Genomic DNA, 13986 nt, shown 5'->3' on the forward strand with positions numbered 1-13986 from the left:
ACTGTGCACTCTCCTCAAACAATAGCATTTCACTGTAATAGATACTGTAACAGTGCATTTAGATTAACAAGAATTGAAGCTTTCTGTCAATATCAGATATATCCTGGGAAATATTCTTGTTACTTACAACCTCATTCTAGTCACATTAGCCTAGATTAGCTCAACCGTCCTGTAGAGTTTCTTTTTTTTTTTTTTTTTTTTTTGTTGTTGAATTTTTACCCCGTTTTCTCCCCAATTTCGTGGTATCTAATTGTTGTAGTAGCTACTATCTTGTCTCATCGCTACAACTCCCGTACGGGCTCGGGAGAGACGAAGGTTGAAAGTCATGCGTCCTCCGATACACAACCAACCAAGCCGCTGCTTCTTTAACACAGCGCACATCCAACCCGGAAGCCAGCCGCACCAATGCGCCGGAGGAAACACCGTGCACCTGGCCACCTTGGTTAGCGTACACTGCGCCCAGCCCGCCACCGGAGTCGCTGGTGCGCGATGAGACAAGGACACCCCTACCGACCAAGCCCTCCCTAACCCGGGCGACGCTAGGCCAATTGTGCGTCGCCCCACGGACCTCCCGGTCGCGGCCGGTTACGACAGAGCCTGGGCGCGAACCCAGGGACTCTGATGGCACAGTTGGCGCTGCAGTATAGCGCCCTTAACCACTGCACCACCCGGGAGGCCCCTGTAGAGGTTTTAATAACCCCTTAAGGTCAACGTCTGCACCCTGCGGAAATCCAATAGGAGTAATACAAAAATCCCAATAAAAATCTGTCAGTTTCAGCTAGAGATACACCACATACACCAGCAGTGTGTGGACTTGGCTTTTTCAGCCACACCCATTACGGACAGAGCTCAGTGGCTATCAATGTGGCACCGTCATAGTATGCCACCTTTTCAAGCAAGTTATTAGTTCATTACATTTCTGCCCTGCTAGGCCCCGATCGGCTGTAAGTGCTGTTATTGTGAAGTGGAAACATCTAGGAGCAACAACGGCTCAGCCGTGAAGTGGTAGGCCACACAAGCTCACAGAACGGGACCGCTGAGTGCTGAAGCGCGTAGCGTGTAAAAATGGTCTGTCCTCGGTTACAACACTCACTGCCGAGTTCCAAACTGCCTGAGGAAAAAAACGTCAGCACAAGAACTGTTCGTTGGAAGCTTCATGAAATGGGTTTCCATGGCCAAGCAGCCGCACACAAGCCTAAGATCATCATGCGCAATGTCAAACGTCGGCTGGAGTGGTGTAAAGCTCACCGGCATTGGACTGTGCAGTGGAAATGCGTTCTCTTCTCTGGCAGTCCGACGGACAAATCTGGGTTTGGCAGATACCAGGAGAACGCTACCTGACCCAATGCAATAGTATCAACTGTGAAGTTTGGTGGAGGAAGAATAATGGTCTGGGGCTGTTTTTCATGGTTCAGGCCCCTTAGTTCCAGTGAAGGGAAATCTTAACACTACAGCGTACAATGACATTTGAGACAATTCTGTGCTTCCAACTTCGTGGCAACAGTTTGAGAAAGGCCATTTCCTGTTTCAGCATAACAATGCCCCTGTGCACAAAGCAAGGTCCATACAGAAATGGTTTGTCAAGATCGGTGTGGAAGAACTTGACTGGCCTGCGAGGAGCCCTGACCGCAACCCCATCGAACACCTTTGGGATGAATTGGAATGCCGATTGCGACCCAGGCCTAATCGCCCAACAACAGTGTCACCTCAGCAATGTTACAGGATCTAGTGGAAAGTCCGGAAAGGGGGGACCAACTCCATATTAACGGCCATGATTATGGACTGAGATGATCGACGAGCAGTGTATCAGTTTTTGCATTGCATGCATCTCAATCCACCCCATCTGCGGTGAAAGGTGACAGAGCTGCAGTGGTGTTTGTCAGACCATGAGACATCCCATCTGCGGTGAAAGGTGATAGAGCTGCCACGGTGTTTGTCAGACCATGAGACATCCCATCTGCGGTGAAAGGTGATAGAGCTACCACAGTGTTTGTCAGACCATGAGACATCCCATCTGCGGTGAAAGGTGACAGAGCTGCCACGGTGTTTGTCAGACCATGAGACATCCCATCTGCGGTAGCCTCCGAACAGTTTAATCTGACCCATCTGTGGAAAAGTGAGACTCTCACGAACACGTAGAAGTTGGTTGTTTTGCTCTAGGATGCCCACAAGCCTCACAAGACTTATCTAAGGCCTGGTCCCCTGGTACCAGTTTAAAAAAATGAATGGAAGTATACACACCATATACTCACACTACACTGTCACTCCCACACAAATCCCTCACACATTCAAACGTTACACACACACACATTTTTTAAAATTATTATAACTTTTTAAATTCTGCATCTTTGGAAAAGGTTCATTAGAAAGCATTTCAATGTAAAGCCTACACCAGCTGTATTCGGAGCCTGTGATAAAATACCATTCGATTTGATTCCAGGTTCAACGTTTGATATGACAGAGTTAGCTGAAGTTGGCTAGCTAGCTAGCAAGTGACTAGAACGTTATTCAGCCTGCATAGCAACCATTTTGTTTAGAACGGATGATCAGTCCTTTTGCATAGCAACCATGCAAAAAATGATTAACGACTGGGTGGTGTCTGTAGAAAGATGACCAAAATAACTAACATCCAGAATTTTTGTATGGACTATATCTTCTGGTGAAATAATGAAATTTTATGAATTTACTTATCTAAAAAAAATGGGTAAAATATGTAATTCATTGTTATTTTAGCATGTTGGTAACAGTTTTATAAAAGCAATAAGACACGGGAGGCAGTGATGTACAGTCACAGGTAAATGGGTTGATTGGCTCTCTGCTTTCGCTTGGCCATGTTCAGGTCTTTAACCCACCTTGAACCCGTTCCTCTTGCCCATTCTCAGACATCCCATCCACATATCAGTGAGCAGCATCTGACTGCAGGTGTGGGCGATAAAGTCTCTGTGCTTGGCCGCTACAGCCAGTTTCAGGCAGGTAGAGTTGCTCCAGTTCTTTAGCTGATAGGTCAGTAGTTTCATGGCCACCTGCTCATCGTGCTTATAGGACTGGTCTAGGAGCTCGTAGGCCAGCTGGCCAAACTCTCTGAGGAGGGAAGAAGGAAGACGTTGTGCTTAGGGGTCAATTCCATTTACAATTCCAATTTTCTTATTTGGAATTTGAGTTTGCTTCCTGAATTTCCTCACTAACGTGACTCCAACGCTGTTAGATTGAAACCTTTCTGCTAGCTAGACCCTCACTAACTTGACCCCAACACTGTTAAATCTAAACCTTTCTGCTAGCTAGCCCCTCACTAACTTGACCCCAACACTGTTAGATTGAAACCTTTCTGCTAGCTAGCCCCTCACTAACTTGACCCCAACACTGTTAGATTGAAACCTTTCTGCTAGCTAGCCTCTCACTAACTTGACCCCAACGCTGTTAAATCTAAACCTTTCTGCTAGCTAGTCCCTCACTAACTTGACCCCAACACTGTTAAATCTAAACCTTTCTGCTAGCGAGTCCCTCACTAACTTGACCCCCACACTGTTAAATCTAAACCTTTCTGCTAGCTAGCCTCTCACTAACTTGACCCCAACGCTGTTAGATTGAAACCTTTCTGCTAGCTAGCCCCTCACTAACTTGACCCCAACACTGTTAAATCTAAACCTTTCTGCTAGCTTGCCTCTCACTAACTTGACCCCACACTGTTAAATCTTTCTGCTAGCTAGCCTCTCACTAACTTGACCCCACACTGTTAAATCTTTCTGCTAGCTAGCCTCTCACTAACTTGACCCCAACGCTGTTAAATCTAAATCTTTCTGCTAGCTAGCCTCTCACTAACTTGACCCCAACACTGTTAAATCTAAATCTTTCTGCTAGCTAGCCTCTCACTAACTTGACCCCAACACTGTTAAACCTTTCTGCTAGCTAGCCTCTCACTAACTTGACCCCAACGCTGTTAGATTGAAACCTTTCTGCTAGCTAGCCTCTCACTAACTTGACCCCAACACTGTTAGATTGAAACCTTTCTGCTAGCTAGCCTCTCACTAACTTGACCCCCACACTGTTAAATCTAAACCTTTCTGCTAGCTAGCCTCTCACTAACTTGACCCCCACACTGTTAAATCTAAACCTTTCTGCTAGCTAGCCTCTCACTAACTTGACCCCAACGCTGTTAGATTGAAACCTTTCTGCTAGCTTGCCTCTCACTAATTTGACCCCAACACTGTTCAATCTTTCTGCTAGCTAGCCTCTCACTAACTTGACCCCAACACTGTTAAACCTTTCTGCTAGCTAGCCTCTCACTAACTTGACCCCAACGCTGTTAGATTGAAACCTTTCTGCTAGCTAGCCTCTCACTAACTTGACCCCAACACTGTTAGATTGAAACCTTTCTGCTAGCTAGCCTCTCACTAACTTGACCCCAACGCTGTTAAATCTAAACCTTTCTGCTAGCTAGCCTCTCACTAACTTGACCCCAACACTGTTAGATTGAAACCTTTCTGCTAGCTAGCCTCTCACTAACTTGGAATTGTTTTCCAGGTCCTGGAAGATGTCGTCCACCAGTTCACTCTGAGACGACTCGTGGGCCATGGCCTTGTACAGCTTACAGGCCACCAGAGCTTTGGCCATGGCCTCTTCCCCCCTCTTCCACAGGAACAGAGCCATCTTCTGACGCTTCATGAGAACGGCCCACACCATCAGCTCATGGAACGGGTACTGGAAGCGGCTGACCTCCGGGTCGTCCACATCGATGTCGATCTCTTCCTCTTTCTTCTTCTTCTTCTTCTTCCCTTTACTCTTGCCTGTTCCTCCAGGCTCGTCGTCCTGGTATGAATCAGATGGATATTAGAAATATGAAGTATTGGCTGTAGGGCAAATCTTAACTTCACTTCACTGAAGTCAAATGTTTACTTAGGCATGCATTGATACCAATGGGAGACTAAGTGGATTCTCCCCTGTATACAGAAACGAATTCAAGTGGTTATTGTATTGGTATGGATGATGTTGTAATGAATCAGCAGGGAGCAGGCCTCGAACCCTCAACCTTCTTGCCCGAAGTCCAGCGTGCTATCGACTGTGCCGCAAAAGCATGCTCGTGCGGCAGAGTCGATTTCCGCGCTTATAAACCCAGGGTCGTTACAATATAAAATGTCGCTAAGTAGAACAACGGTGGTAAGTGATAGACAAACGAGACACTCACCTCCAGTCCTAACATTTTTAAAGCTTTCGGCTGTGAAACAAAACAAGGGGAGGGGACAGCATTTAATTTGCATGATTAACATTAGCATTCATGTTAGCATTAGCATTTTATACATTATATATTATTATTATTAAAGTTATTATTACACTGAACAAAAATAGAAATGCAGCACGCAACAATTTCAAAGGTTTTACTGAGTTCATATAAGGAAATCAGTCAATTGAAATAAATTCCTTATTTATTTCAAATAATGTGCTTCTACGTCTGCGTTGCTTGCTGTTTGGGGTTTTAGGCTGGGTTTCTGTACAGACTTTGTGACATCAACTGATGCAAAAAGGGCTTTATAAATACATTTGATTTGATTTGATTCATTCGGCCCTAATCTATGGATTTCACATGACTGTGAATACAGACATGCATTGGTATCTGGTGTGACCGCCATTTGCCTCATGCAGCGAGACACATCTCCTTCGCATAGAGTTGATCAGGCTGTTGATTTGTGGCCTGTGAAATGTTGTCCCACTGCTCTTCAATGGCTGTGGGAACTGGAACAAGCTGTCGTACACATCGATCCAGAGCATCCCAAACATGCTCAGTGGGTAACATATCTGCCATGGAAGAACTGGGACATTTTCAGCGTCCGGGAATTGTGTACAGATCCTTGTGAACGGGGCAGTGCATTATCATGCTGAAACATGAGGTGATGGCGGCAGATGAATGTCACGAAAATGGGCCTCAAGATCTCGTCACGGTATCTCCGTGCATTCAAACTTCCATCGCTAAAATTCTATTGTGTTTGTTTTTCGCAACTTATGCCTGCCCCATACCATAACACCACTGCCACTATGGGGCACTCTGTTCACAACGTTGACATCAGCAAACCGCTCGCCCACACAACACCATACACGCTATTTGCCATCTGCCCGGTACAGTTGAAACCGGGATTCATCTGTGAAGTGCACACTTCTCCACCGTTCAAATGGTCATGGAAGGTGAGCATTTGCCAACTGAAGTCGGTTATGACGCCGAACTGCAGTCAGGTCAAGACCCTGGTGAGGACGACGAGGACGCAGATGAGCTTCCCTGAGACGGTTTCTGACAGTTTTTGCAGAAAATCTTTGGTTGTGCAAACCCACGGTTTCATCAGCTGTCTGAGTGGCGGGTCTCAGACGATCCTGCAGGAGAAGAAGCTGGATGTGGAGGTTCTGGGCTGGGCCTCAAGATCTCGTCACGGTATCTCCGTGCATTCAAACTTCCATCGCTAAAATTCTATTGTGTTTGTTTTTGCAAACCCACGGTTTCATCAGCTGTCTGAGTGGCGGGTCTCAGACGATCCTGCAGGAGAAGAAGCTGGATGTGGAGGTTCTGGGCTGGGCCTCAAGATCTCGTCACGGTATCTCCGTGCATTCAAACTTCCATCGCTAAAATTCTATTGTGTTTGTTTTTCGCAGTGGTTACATGTGGTCTGGGGTTGTGATGCCGGTTGGACGTACTGCCAAATTCTCTAAAATGACGTTGGAGGCGGCTTATGGTAGAGAAATGAACATTCAATTCTCTGGCAAGACATTCTTGCAGTCTGCATGCCGATTGGACGCTCGCTCAAAACTTGAGACATCCGTGGCATTGTGTTGTGTGACAAAACTGCACATTTTAGAGTGGCCCTTTATTGTCCCCAGCACAAGGTGCACCTGTGTAACGATCATGCTGTTTAATATGCCACACCTCTCTGGTGGATGGATTATCTTGGCAAATCTTGAGAAATGCTCACTAACAGGGAAGTAAACAAATGTAAACACAACATTTAAGAGAAATAAGCTTTACGTGCGTGTGAAAACATTTCTGTGATCTTTTATTTCAGCTGATGAAAAATAGGAGCAACACTTTACATGTTGCGTTTCTATTTTTGTTCAGTGTATTTTAGTCAGATCTGTTAAGGGAGTGTTTCTCCTCACTCTTTTTAAACCGTAGAGGTTGTTGTAGAGGGTGCGGAACTGTTTCCTGGTGTAGTTACAGCGATAAGCCCCGCCCATCAGGAACTCCAGGACCAATCCGATATCGATCAAGGTGATCTGGTAATCCGGTGGAAGATTTCCCTGAAACACCAAACAACCATCATCATTATACTGTTACTGTTTTCACATTACTATAGGGGGTCAATATTAGGTATCACTACTATAGGGGGTCAATATTAGGTATCACTTTACTATAGGGGGTCAATATTAGGTATCAGTACTATAGGGGGTCAATATTAGGTATCACTACTATAGGGGGTCAATATTAGGTATCACTTTACTATAGGGGGTCAATATTAGGTAACACGTTACTATAGGGGGTCAATATTAGGTATCACTTTACTATAGGGGGTCAATATTAGGTATCACTACTATAGGGGATCAATATTAGGTAACACTTTACTATAGGGGGTCAATATTAGGTATCACTACTATAGGGGGTCAATATTAGGTAACACTTTACTATAGGGGGTCAATATTAGGTATCACTACTATAGGGGGTCAATATTAGGTAACACTTTACTGTAGGGGGTCAATATTAGGTATCACTACTATAGGGGATCAATATTAGGTAACACTTTACTATAGGGGGTCAATATTAGGTATCACTACTATAGGGGGTCAATATTAGGTAACACGTTACTATAGGGGGTCAATATTAGGTAACACTTACTATAGGGGGTCAATATTAGGTAACACTTTACTATAGGGGGTCAATATTAGGTAACACGTTACTATAGGAGGTCAATATCAGTTAACACTACTATAGGGGGTCAATATTAGGTAACACTTTACTATAGGGGGTCAATATTAGGTATCACTACTATAGGGGGTCAATATTAGGTATCACTTTACTATAGGGGGTCAATATTAGGTATCACTTTACTATAGGGGGTCAATATTAGGTAACACTACTATAGGGGGTCAATATTAGGTATCACTTTACTGTAGGGGGTCAATATTAGGTACCACTACTATAGGGGGTCAATATTAGGTAACACTACTATAGGGGGTCAATATTAGGTAACACTTTGCTATAGGGGGTCAATATCAGGTAACACGTTACTATAGGGGGTCAATATTAGGTAACACTTTACTATAGGGGGTCAATATTAGGTATCACTTTGCTATAGGGGGTCAATATTAGGTATCACTTTACTATAGGGGGGTAGATATTAGGTAAGACTTTACTATAGGGGGTCAATATTAGGTAACACGTTACTATACATAGCACCTTTATAAAACCAGTCATAACACCTTTATGAAACCAGTCATAACACCTTTATGAAACCAGTCATAACACCTTAATGAAACCAGTCCTAACACCTTTATGAAACCAGTCATAACACCTTTATGAAACCAGTCATAACACCTTTATGAAACCAGTCATAACACCTTTATGAAACCAGTCATAACACCAGTCATAACACCTTAATGAAACCAGTCATAACACCTTAATGAAACCAGTCATAACACCAGTCATAACACCTTTATGAAACCAGCCATAACACCTTTATGAAACCAGCCATAACACCTTAATGAAACCAGTCATAACACCAGTCATAACACCTTTCTGAAACCAGCCATAACACCTTTATGAAACCAGCCATAACACCAGTCATAACACCTTTATGAAACCAGCCATAACACCTTAATGAAACCAGTCATAACACCTTAATGAAACCAGTCATAACACCAGTCATAACACCTTTATGAAACCAGCCATAACACCTTTGTATTGTTGATGGACATTGTAAACATGTCATTGACTCCCTGATGAAACCAGTCACAACACCTTTATGAAACCAGTCATAACACCATAATGAAACCAGCCATAACACCTTTGTATTGTTGATGGACATTGTAAACATGTCATTGACTCCCTGTCCACATAAAGGTTAAATAATAGAAGGAAACAGTACCTTTTTAACGTCTCTAACTACAAAGTGCAGTGTATTCGTTGGGCCCAGCCTCTGTGAAAACAAACAACATAACAAACAGAGATGGACTTTCTATTCAATCCAATCCATGGGAAACATATGTTAACATAACAAAGCAAGTGAGGTAGATAATAGTCTCTCTCTCTCTCTCTCTCTCTCTCTCTCTCTCTCTCTTTCTCTCTCTCTCTCTCTCTCTTTCTCTCTCTCTCTCTCTCAATTCAATCCAATTAAATTCAGTTCAATTCAATCGAAGGGGCTTTATTGGCAGGGGAAACATATATTAACATTGCCAAAGCAGGCAAGAGGTTAGGAAGTGCAGCTCAGCTTCCACCTCATTTTGTGGGCAGTGTGCACATAGCCTGTCTTCTCTTGAGAGCCATGTCTGCCTACGGCGGCCTTTCTCAATAGCAAGGCTATGCTCACTTAGTCTGTACATAGTCAAAGCTTTCCTTAAGTTTGGGTCAGTCACAGTGGTCAGGTATTCTGCCACTGTGTACTCTCTGTTTAGGGCCAAATAGCATTCTAGTTTGCTCTGTTTTTTTGTTAATTCTTTCCAATGTGTCAAGTAATTATCTTTTTGTTTTCTCGTGATTTGGTTGGGTCTAATTGTGCTGTTGTCCTGGGGCTCTGTAGGGTGTGTTTGTGTTTGTGAACAGTGCCCCAGGACCAGCTTGCTTAGGGGACTCTTCTCCAGGTTCATCTCTCTGTAGGTGATGGTTTGTTATGGAAGGTTTGTGAATCGCTTCCTTTTAGGTGGTTGTAGAATTTAACGGCTCTTTTCTAGATATGGATAATTATAATGCATGCAGAGCAGAATTAGGCCGATAATGCATGCATGCATTATTTGGTGTTCTACGTTGTACACGGAGGATATTTTTGCAGAATTCTGCATGCAGAGTCTCAATTTGGTGTTTGTCCCATTTTGTGAAGTCTTGGTTGGTGAGCGGACCCCAGACCTCACAACCATAAAGGGCAATGGGTTCTATGACTGATTCAAGCATTTTTAGCCAGATCCTAATTGGTATGTTGAAATTTATGTTCCTTTTGATGGCATAGAATGCCCTTCTTGCCTTGTCTCTCAGATCATTCACAGCTTTGTGGAAGTTACCTGTGGCGCTGATGTTTAGGCCAAGGTATGTATCGTTTTTTGTGGGCTCTAGGGCAACGGTGTCTAGATGGAATTTGTATTTGTGGTCCTGGCGACTGGACCTTTTTTGGAACACCATTATTTTGGTCTTACTGGGATTTGCTGTCAGGGCCCAGGTCTGGCAGAATCTGTGCAGAAGATCTAGGTGCTGCTGTAGGCCCTCCTTGGTTGGGCCTACAGTACAAACAGTAGACATTTGACTTCAGATTCTAGTAGGGTGAGGTTCTTTGGATTATGGAAAGGGCAGTCTTTGAAAGACTTCCCCCAAAATATTGATTCTGTAATCATAAATGAAATTCAACACAGAAAACACAGTGGCAATGATTTTTCTCATCAGATGTATCGATCTGGTTTTGCCACGTAAAATTCTAATTCTCAACAATATACTTCATGGATCTTCATGTATATACTACTTAGAAGCAAGGTCGGGGTCAAGTCCACTTAAATCAATTCTGGAAGTTAACAGAAATGGAATTGACCCCAACCCTGTTAAGAAAGTTTTCATTTAGGAGAAATCAAAAAGTCATCTATCTATCTATCTATCTATCTATCTATCTATCTATCTATCTATCTATCTATCTATCTATCTATCTATCTATCTATCTATCTATCTATCTATCTATCTATCTATCTATCTATCTATCTATCTATCTATCTATCTATCTATCTATCTATCTATCTATCTATCTATCTATCTATCTATCTATCTATCTATCTGTCTGTCTGTCTGTCTGTCTGTCTGTCTGTCTGTCTGTCTGTCTGTCTGTCTGTCTGTCTGTCTGTCTGTCTGTCTGTCTGTCTGTCTGTCTGTCTGTCTGTCTGTCTGTCTGTCTGTCTGTCTGTCTGTCTGTCTGTCTGTCTGTCTGTCTGTCTGTCTGTCTGTCTGTCTGTCTGTCTGTCTGTCTGTCTGTCTGTCTGTCTGTCTGTCTGTCTGTCTGTCTGTCTGTCTGTCTGTCTGTCTGTCTGTCTGTCTGTCTGTCTGTCTGTCTGTCTGTCTGTCTGTCTGTCTGTCTGTCTGTCTGTCTGTCTGTCTGTCTATCTATCTCACCGTGTTGTAGAGTTCCTCCAGACGAGGGATGGTGAGGAAGTGGTGGATGTTGACACCGTTCTCTATCAGCAGCTTGACGAAGTCCACCCTGTCCAGCACCAGGGCATCCATCATGGCCTGCTCCAGAGAGTTCACCTACAGTAGAGAAACACATTAAACTTCTTAGGGCCAGGTCCCTTTTTTTCTCCACTTCCTCTCTGAATGACGCGCCCAACGTAAACTTCCTGGAGTTCAGGCCCAAAGTAAACTGCCTGTTGCTCAGGCCCTGAAGCCAGGATATGCATATAATTGGTTTGTAGTTTGTAGAAATGTAAAAATAATGTAGAATGAGAATATAACACAATAGATATGGTAGGAGAAAATCCAAAGAAAAACCAACCGGATTTTTGTTGTTGTTGAGACCATCCTCTTAGAATGGCTAGTATAAGGGCATATTGCAAATTAGCTCCCATGATGCAATTCCTATGGCTTCCTCAGGGTTTTAACAGTCTATGTTCAAGGTTTCAGGCTTGTAACTTCCAAAATGAATAAGAAATATCAGTTTTAGTACAGTGACACAGTCTTGGAAATTCGTGTTTGCGCGCCATGAAGACAGGACGCACCTGCTAAAATCGGTTTCCTATTGAACATACTTCTTTCTGTAAGAAATATTGTAGTTTGATTATATTTTAGGGAATCTGAGGAGTTAATAGAAACGTATTTTGACTTGTTGAAACAAAGTTTAGGGGTAGATTTTCAGATTCCTTTCTCTGCATTTTGAGCAAGTGGATTACTCAAATCGATGGCGCCAACTAAACAGACTTTTGGGATAAAAAGAAGGATTTTATCTAACAAAACGACACTACATGTTAAAGCTGGGACCCTTTGGATGACAAATCAGAGGAAGATTTTCAAAAAGTAAATGAATATTTAATTGCTATTTGTAAATTTATGAAACCTGTGCCGGTGGAAAAATATTTTGATATGTGGCGCCATCCTCAAACAATCGCATGGCATGTTTGGCATGGCTGTAACAGCTACTGGAAATCGGTGCAGTTATATTAACAAGAATTTAAGCTTTCAACCGATCTAAGACACTTGTACAGTGGGGAGAAACAAGTATTTGATACACTGCCGATTTTGCAGGTTTTCCTACTTACAAAGCATGTAGAGGTCTGTAATTTTTTATCATAGGTACACTTCAACTGTGAGAGATGGAATCTAAAACAAAAATCCAGAAAATCACATTTTAGCTCAATATCAAATAATTTCTGGGTAACAATAAGTTTATCATAAAGATTATTTTTTTTATCAGAAATTAACAAAATTAGCTTCTTAGCAAAGAGTAATTTCAAACGCTAGAATTTAGCGAGGACTGTCTGGGAGTGGGGAGGGGGAAAACTGAATACTTGCTGTTATTGGCTGAGAGGTTTGGGAACTCTCTTTCTTATTGGTCTATGAACTCAGTTACCACCTGGTGATGTCACCAGACAGGCCCAAAACTCCATCACACCAAAACAGGCTGAATTTTCAGGCGGTCTTTTCAAACAGCTCTGTACACTAAAAGGGCATTATCTTATATATTTTTTTCTACATTTCCCAGTATTATTCCAACCTCAAAGTGTGTAAATATATATAAAACTCCTTTAATATCAGTGTTGTCGTGGTAATGAAAGGGTAAACCCTGACGCCACGGTTCAGGAAGAATAAGTACTCATTAAAATATGAATTATAAGAGTTGACTTGCATTACCCTCTACATAACTGCTTCAGATAGAAATTATATGATATAGTGTATTGATATGGTTGAATATAGTGTATTGATGTGGTTGAATATAGTGTATTGATGTGGTTGAATATAGTGTATTGATGTGTTTGAGGGTTGAATATAGTGTATTGATATGTTTGACGGTTGAATATAGTGTATTGATGTGGTTGAATATAGTGTATTGATATGCTTGAATATAGTGTATTGATATGGTTGAATATAGTGTATTGATATGCTTGAATATAGTGTATTGATGTGGTTGAATATAGTGTATTGATGTGGTTGAATATAGTGTATTGATATGGTTGAATATAGTGTATTGATATGGTTGAATATAGTGTATTGATATGGTTGAATATAGTGTATTGATGTGGTTGAATATAGTGTATTGATGTGGTTGAATATAGTGTATTGATGTGTTTGAGGGTTGAATATAGTGTATTGATATGTTTGACGGTTGAATATAGTGTATTGATGTGGTTGAATATAGTGTATTGATATGCTTGAATATAGTGTATTGATATGGTTGAATATAGTGTATTGATATGCTTGAATATAGTGTATTGATGTGGTTGAATATAGTGTATTGATGTGGTTGAATATAGTGTATTGATATGGTTGAATATAGTGTATTGATGTGGTTGAATATAGTGTATTGATATGTTTGAGGGTTGAATATAGTGTATTGATATGGTTGAATATAGTGTATTGATATGTTTGAATATAGTGTATTGATATGTTTGAATATAGTGTATTGATATGTTTGAGAGTTGAATATAGTGTATTGATATGGTTGAATATAGTGTATTGATATGGTTGAATATAGTGTATTGATATGGTTGAATATAGTGTATTGATATGGTTGAATATAGTGTATTGATGTGGTTGAATATAGTGTATTGATATGGTTG

The 13986-nt window shown here is 41.9% G+C and overlaps 1 protein-coding gene across 1 annotated transcript in view; it reads right to left on the reverse strand.

Moving 5' to 3' along the window:
- Positions 1-13986, reverse strand: part of LOC118944560 (transient receptor potential cation channel subfamily M member 1-like) — a 29926-nt gene that overhangs the window by 13480 nt on the left and 2460 nt on the right. Inside the window, exons 3-6 of the mRNA XM_036964555.1 lie at positions 11330-11464; positions 7135-7275; positions 4505-4806; positions 2853-3081 (exon numbers count right to left, since the gene is read on the reverse strand). Coding sequence (XP_036820450.1) covers positions 2853-3081; positions 4505-4806; positions 7135-7275; positions 11330-11464 — 807 coding nt within the window. The remainder of the gene's footprint in view (positions 1-2852; positions 3082-4504; positions 4807-7134; positions 7276-11329; positions 11465-13986) is intronic.

This window comes from Oncorhynchus mykiss, chromosome 26, assembly GCF_013265735.2.
Source record: "Oncorhynchus mykiss isolate Arlee chromosome 26, USDA_OmykA_1.1, whole genome shotgun sequence".
Classification (NCBI taxonomy): domain Eukaryota; kingdom Metazoa; phylum Chordata; class Actinopteri; order Salmoniformes; family Salmonidae; genus Oncorhynchus; species Oncorhynchus mykiss.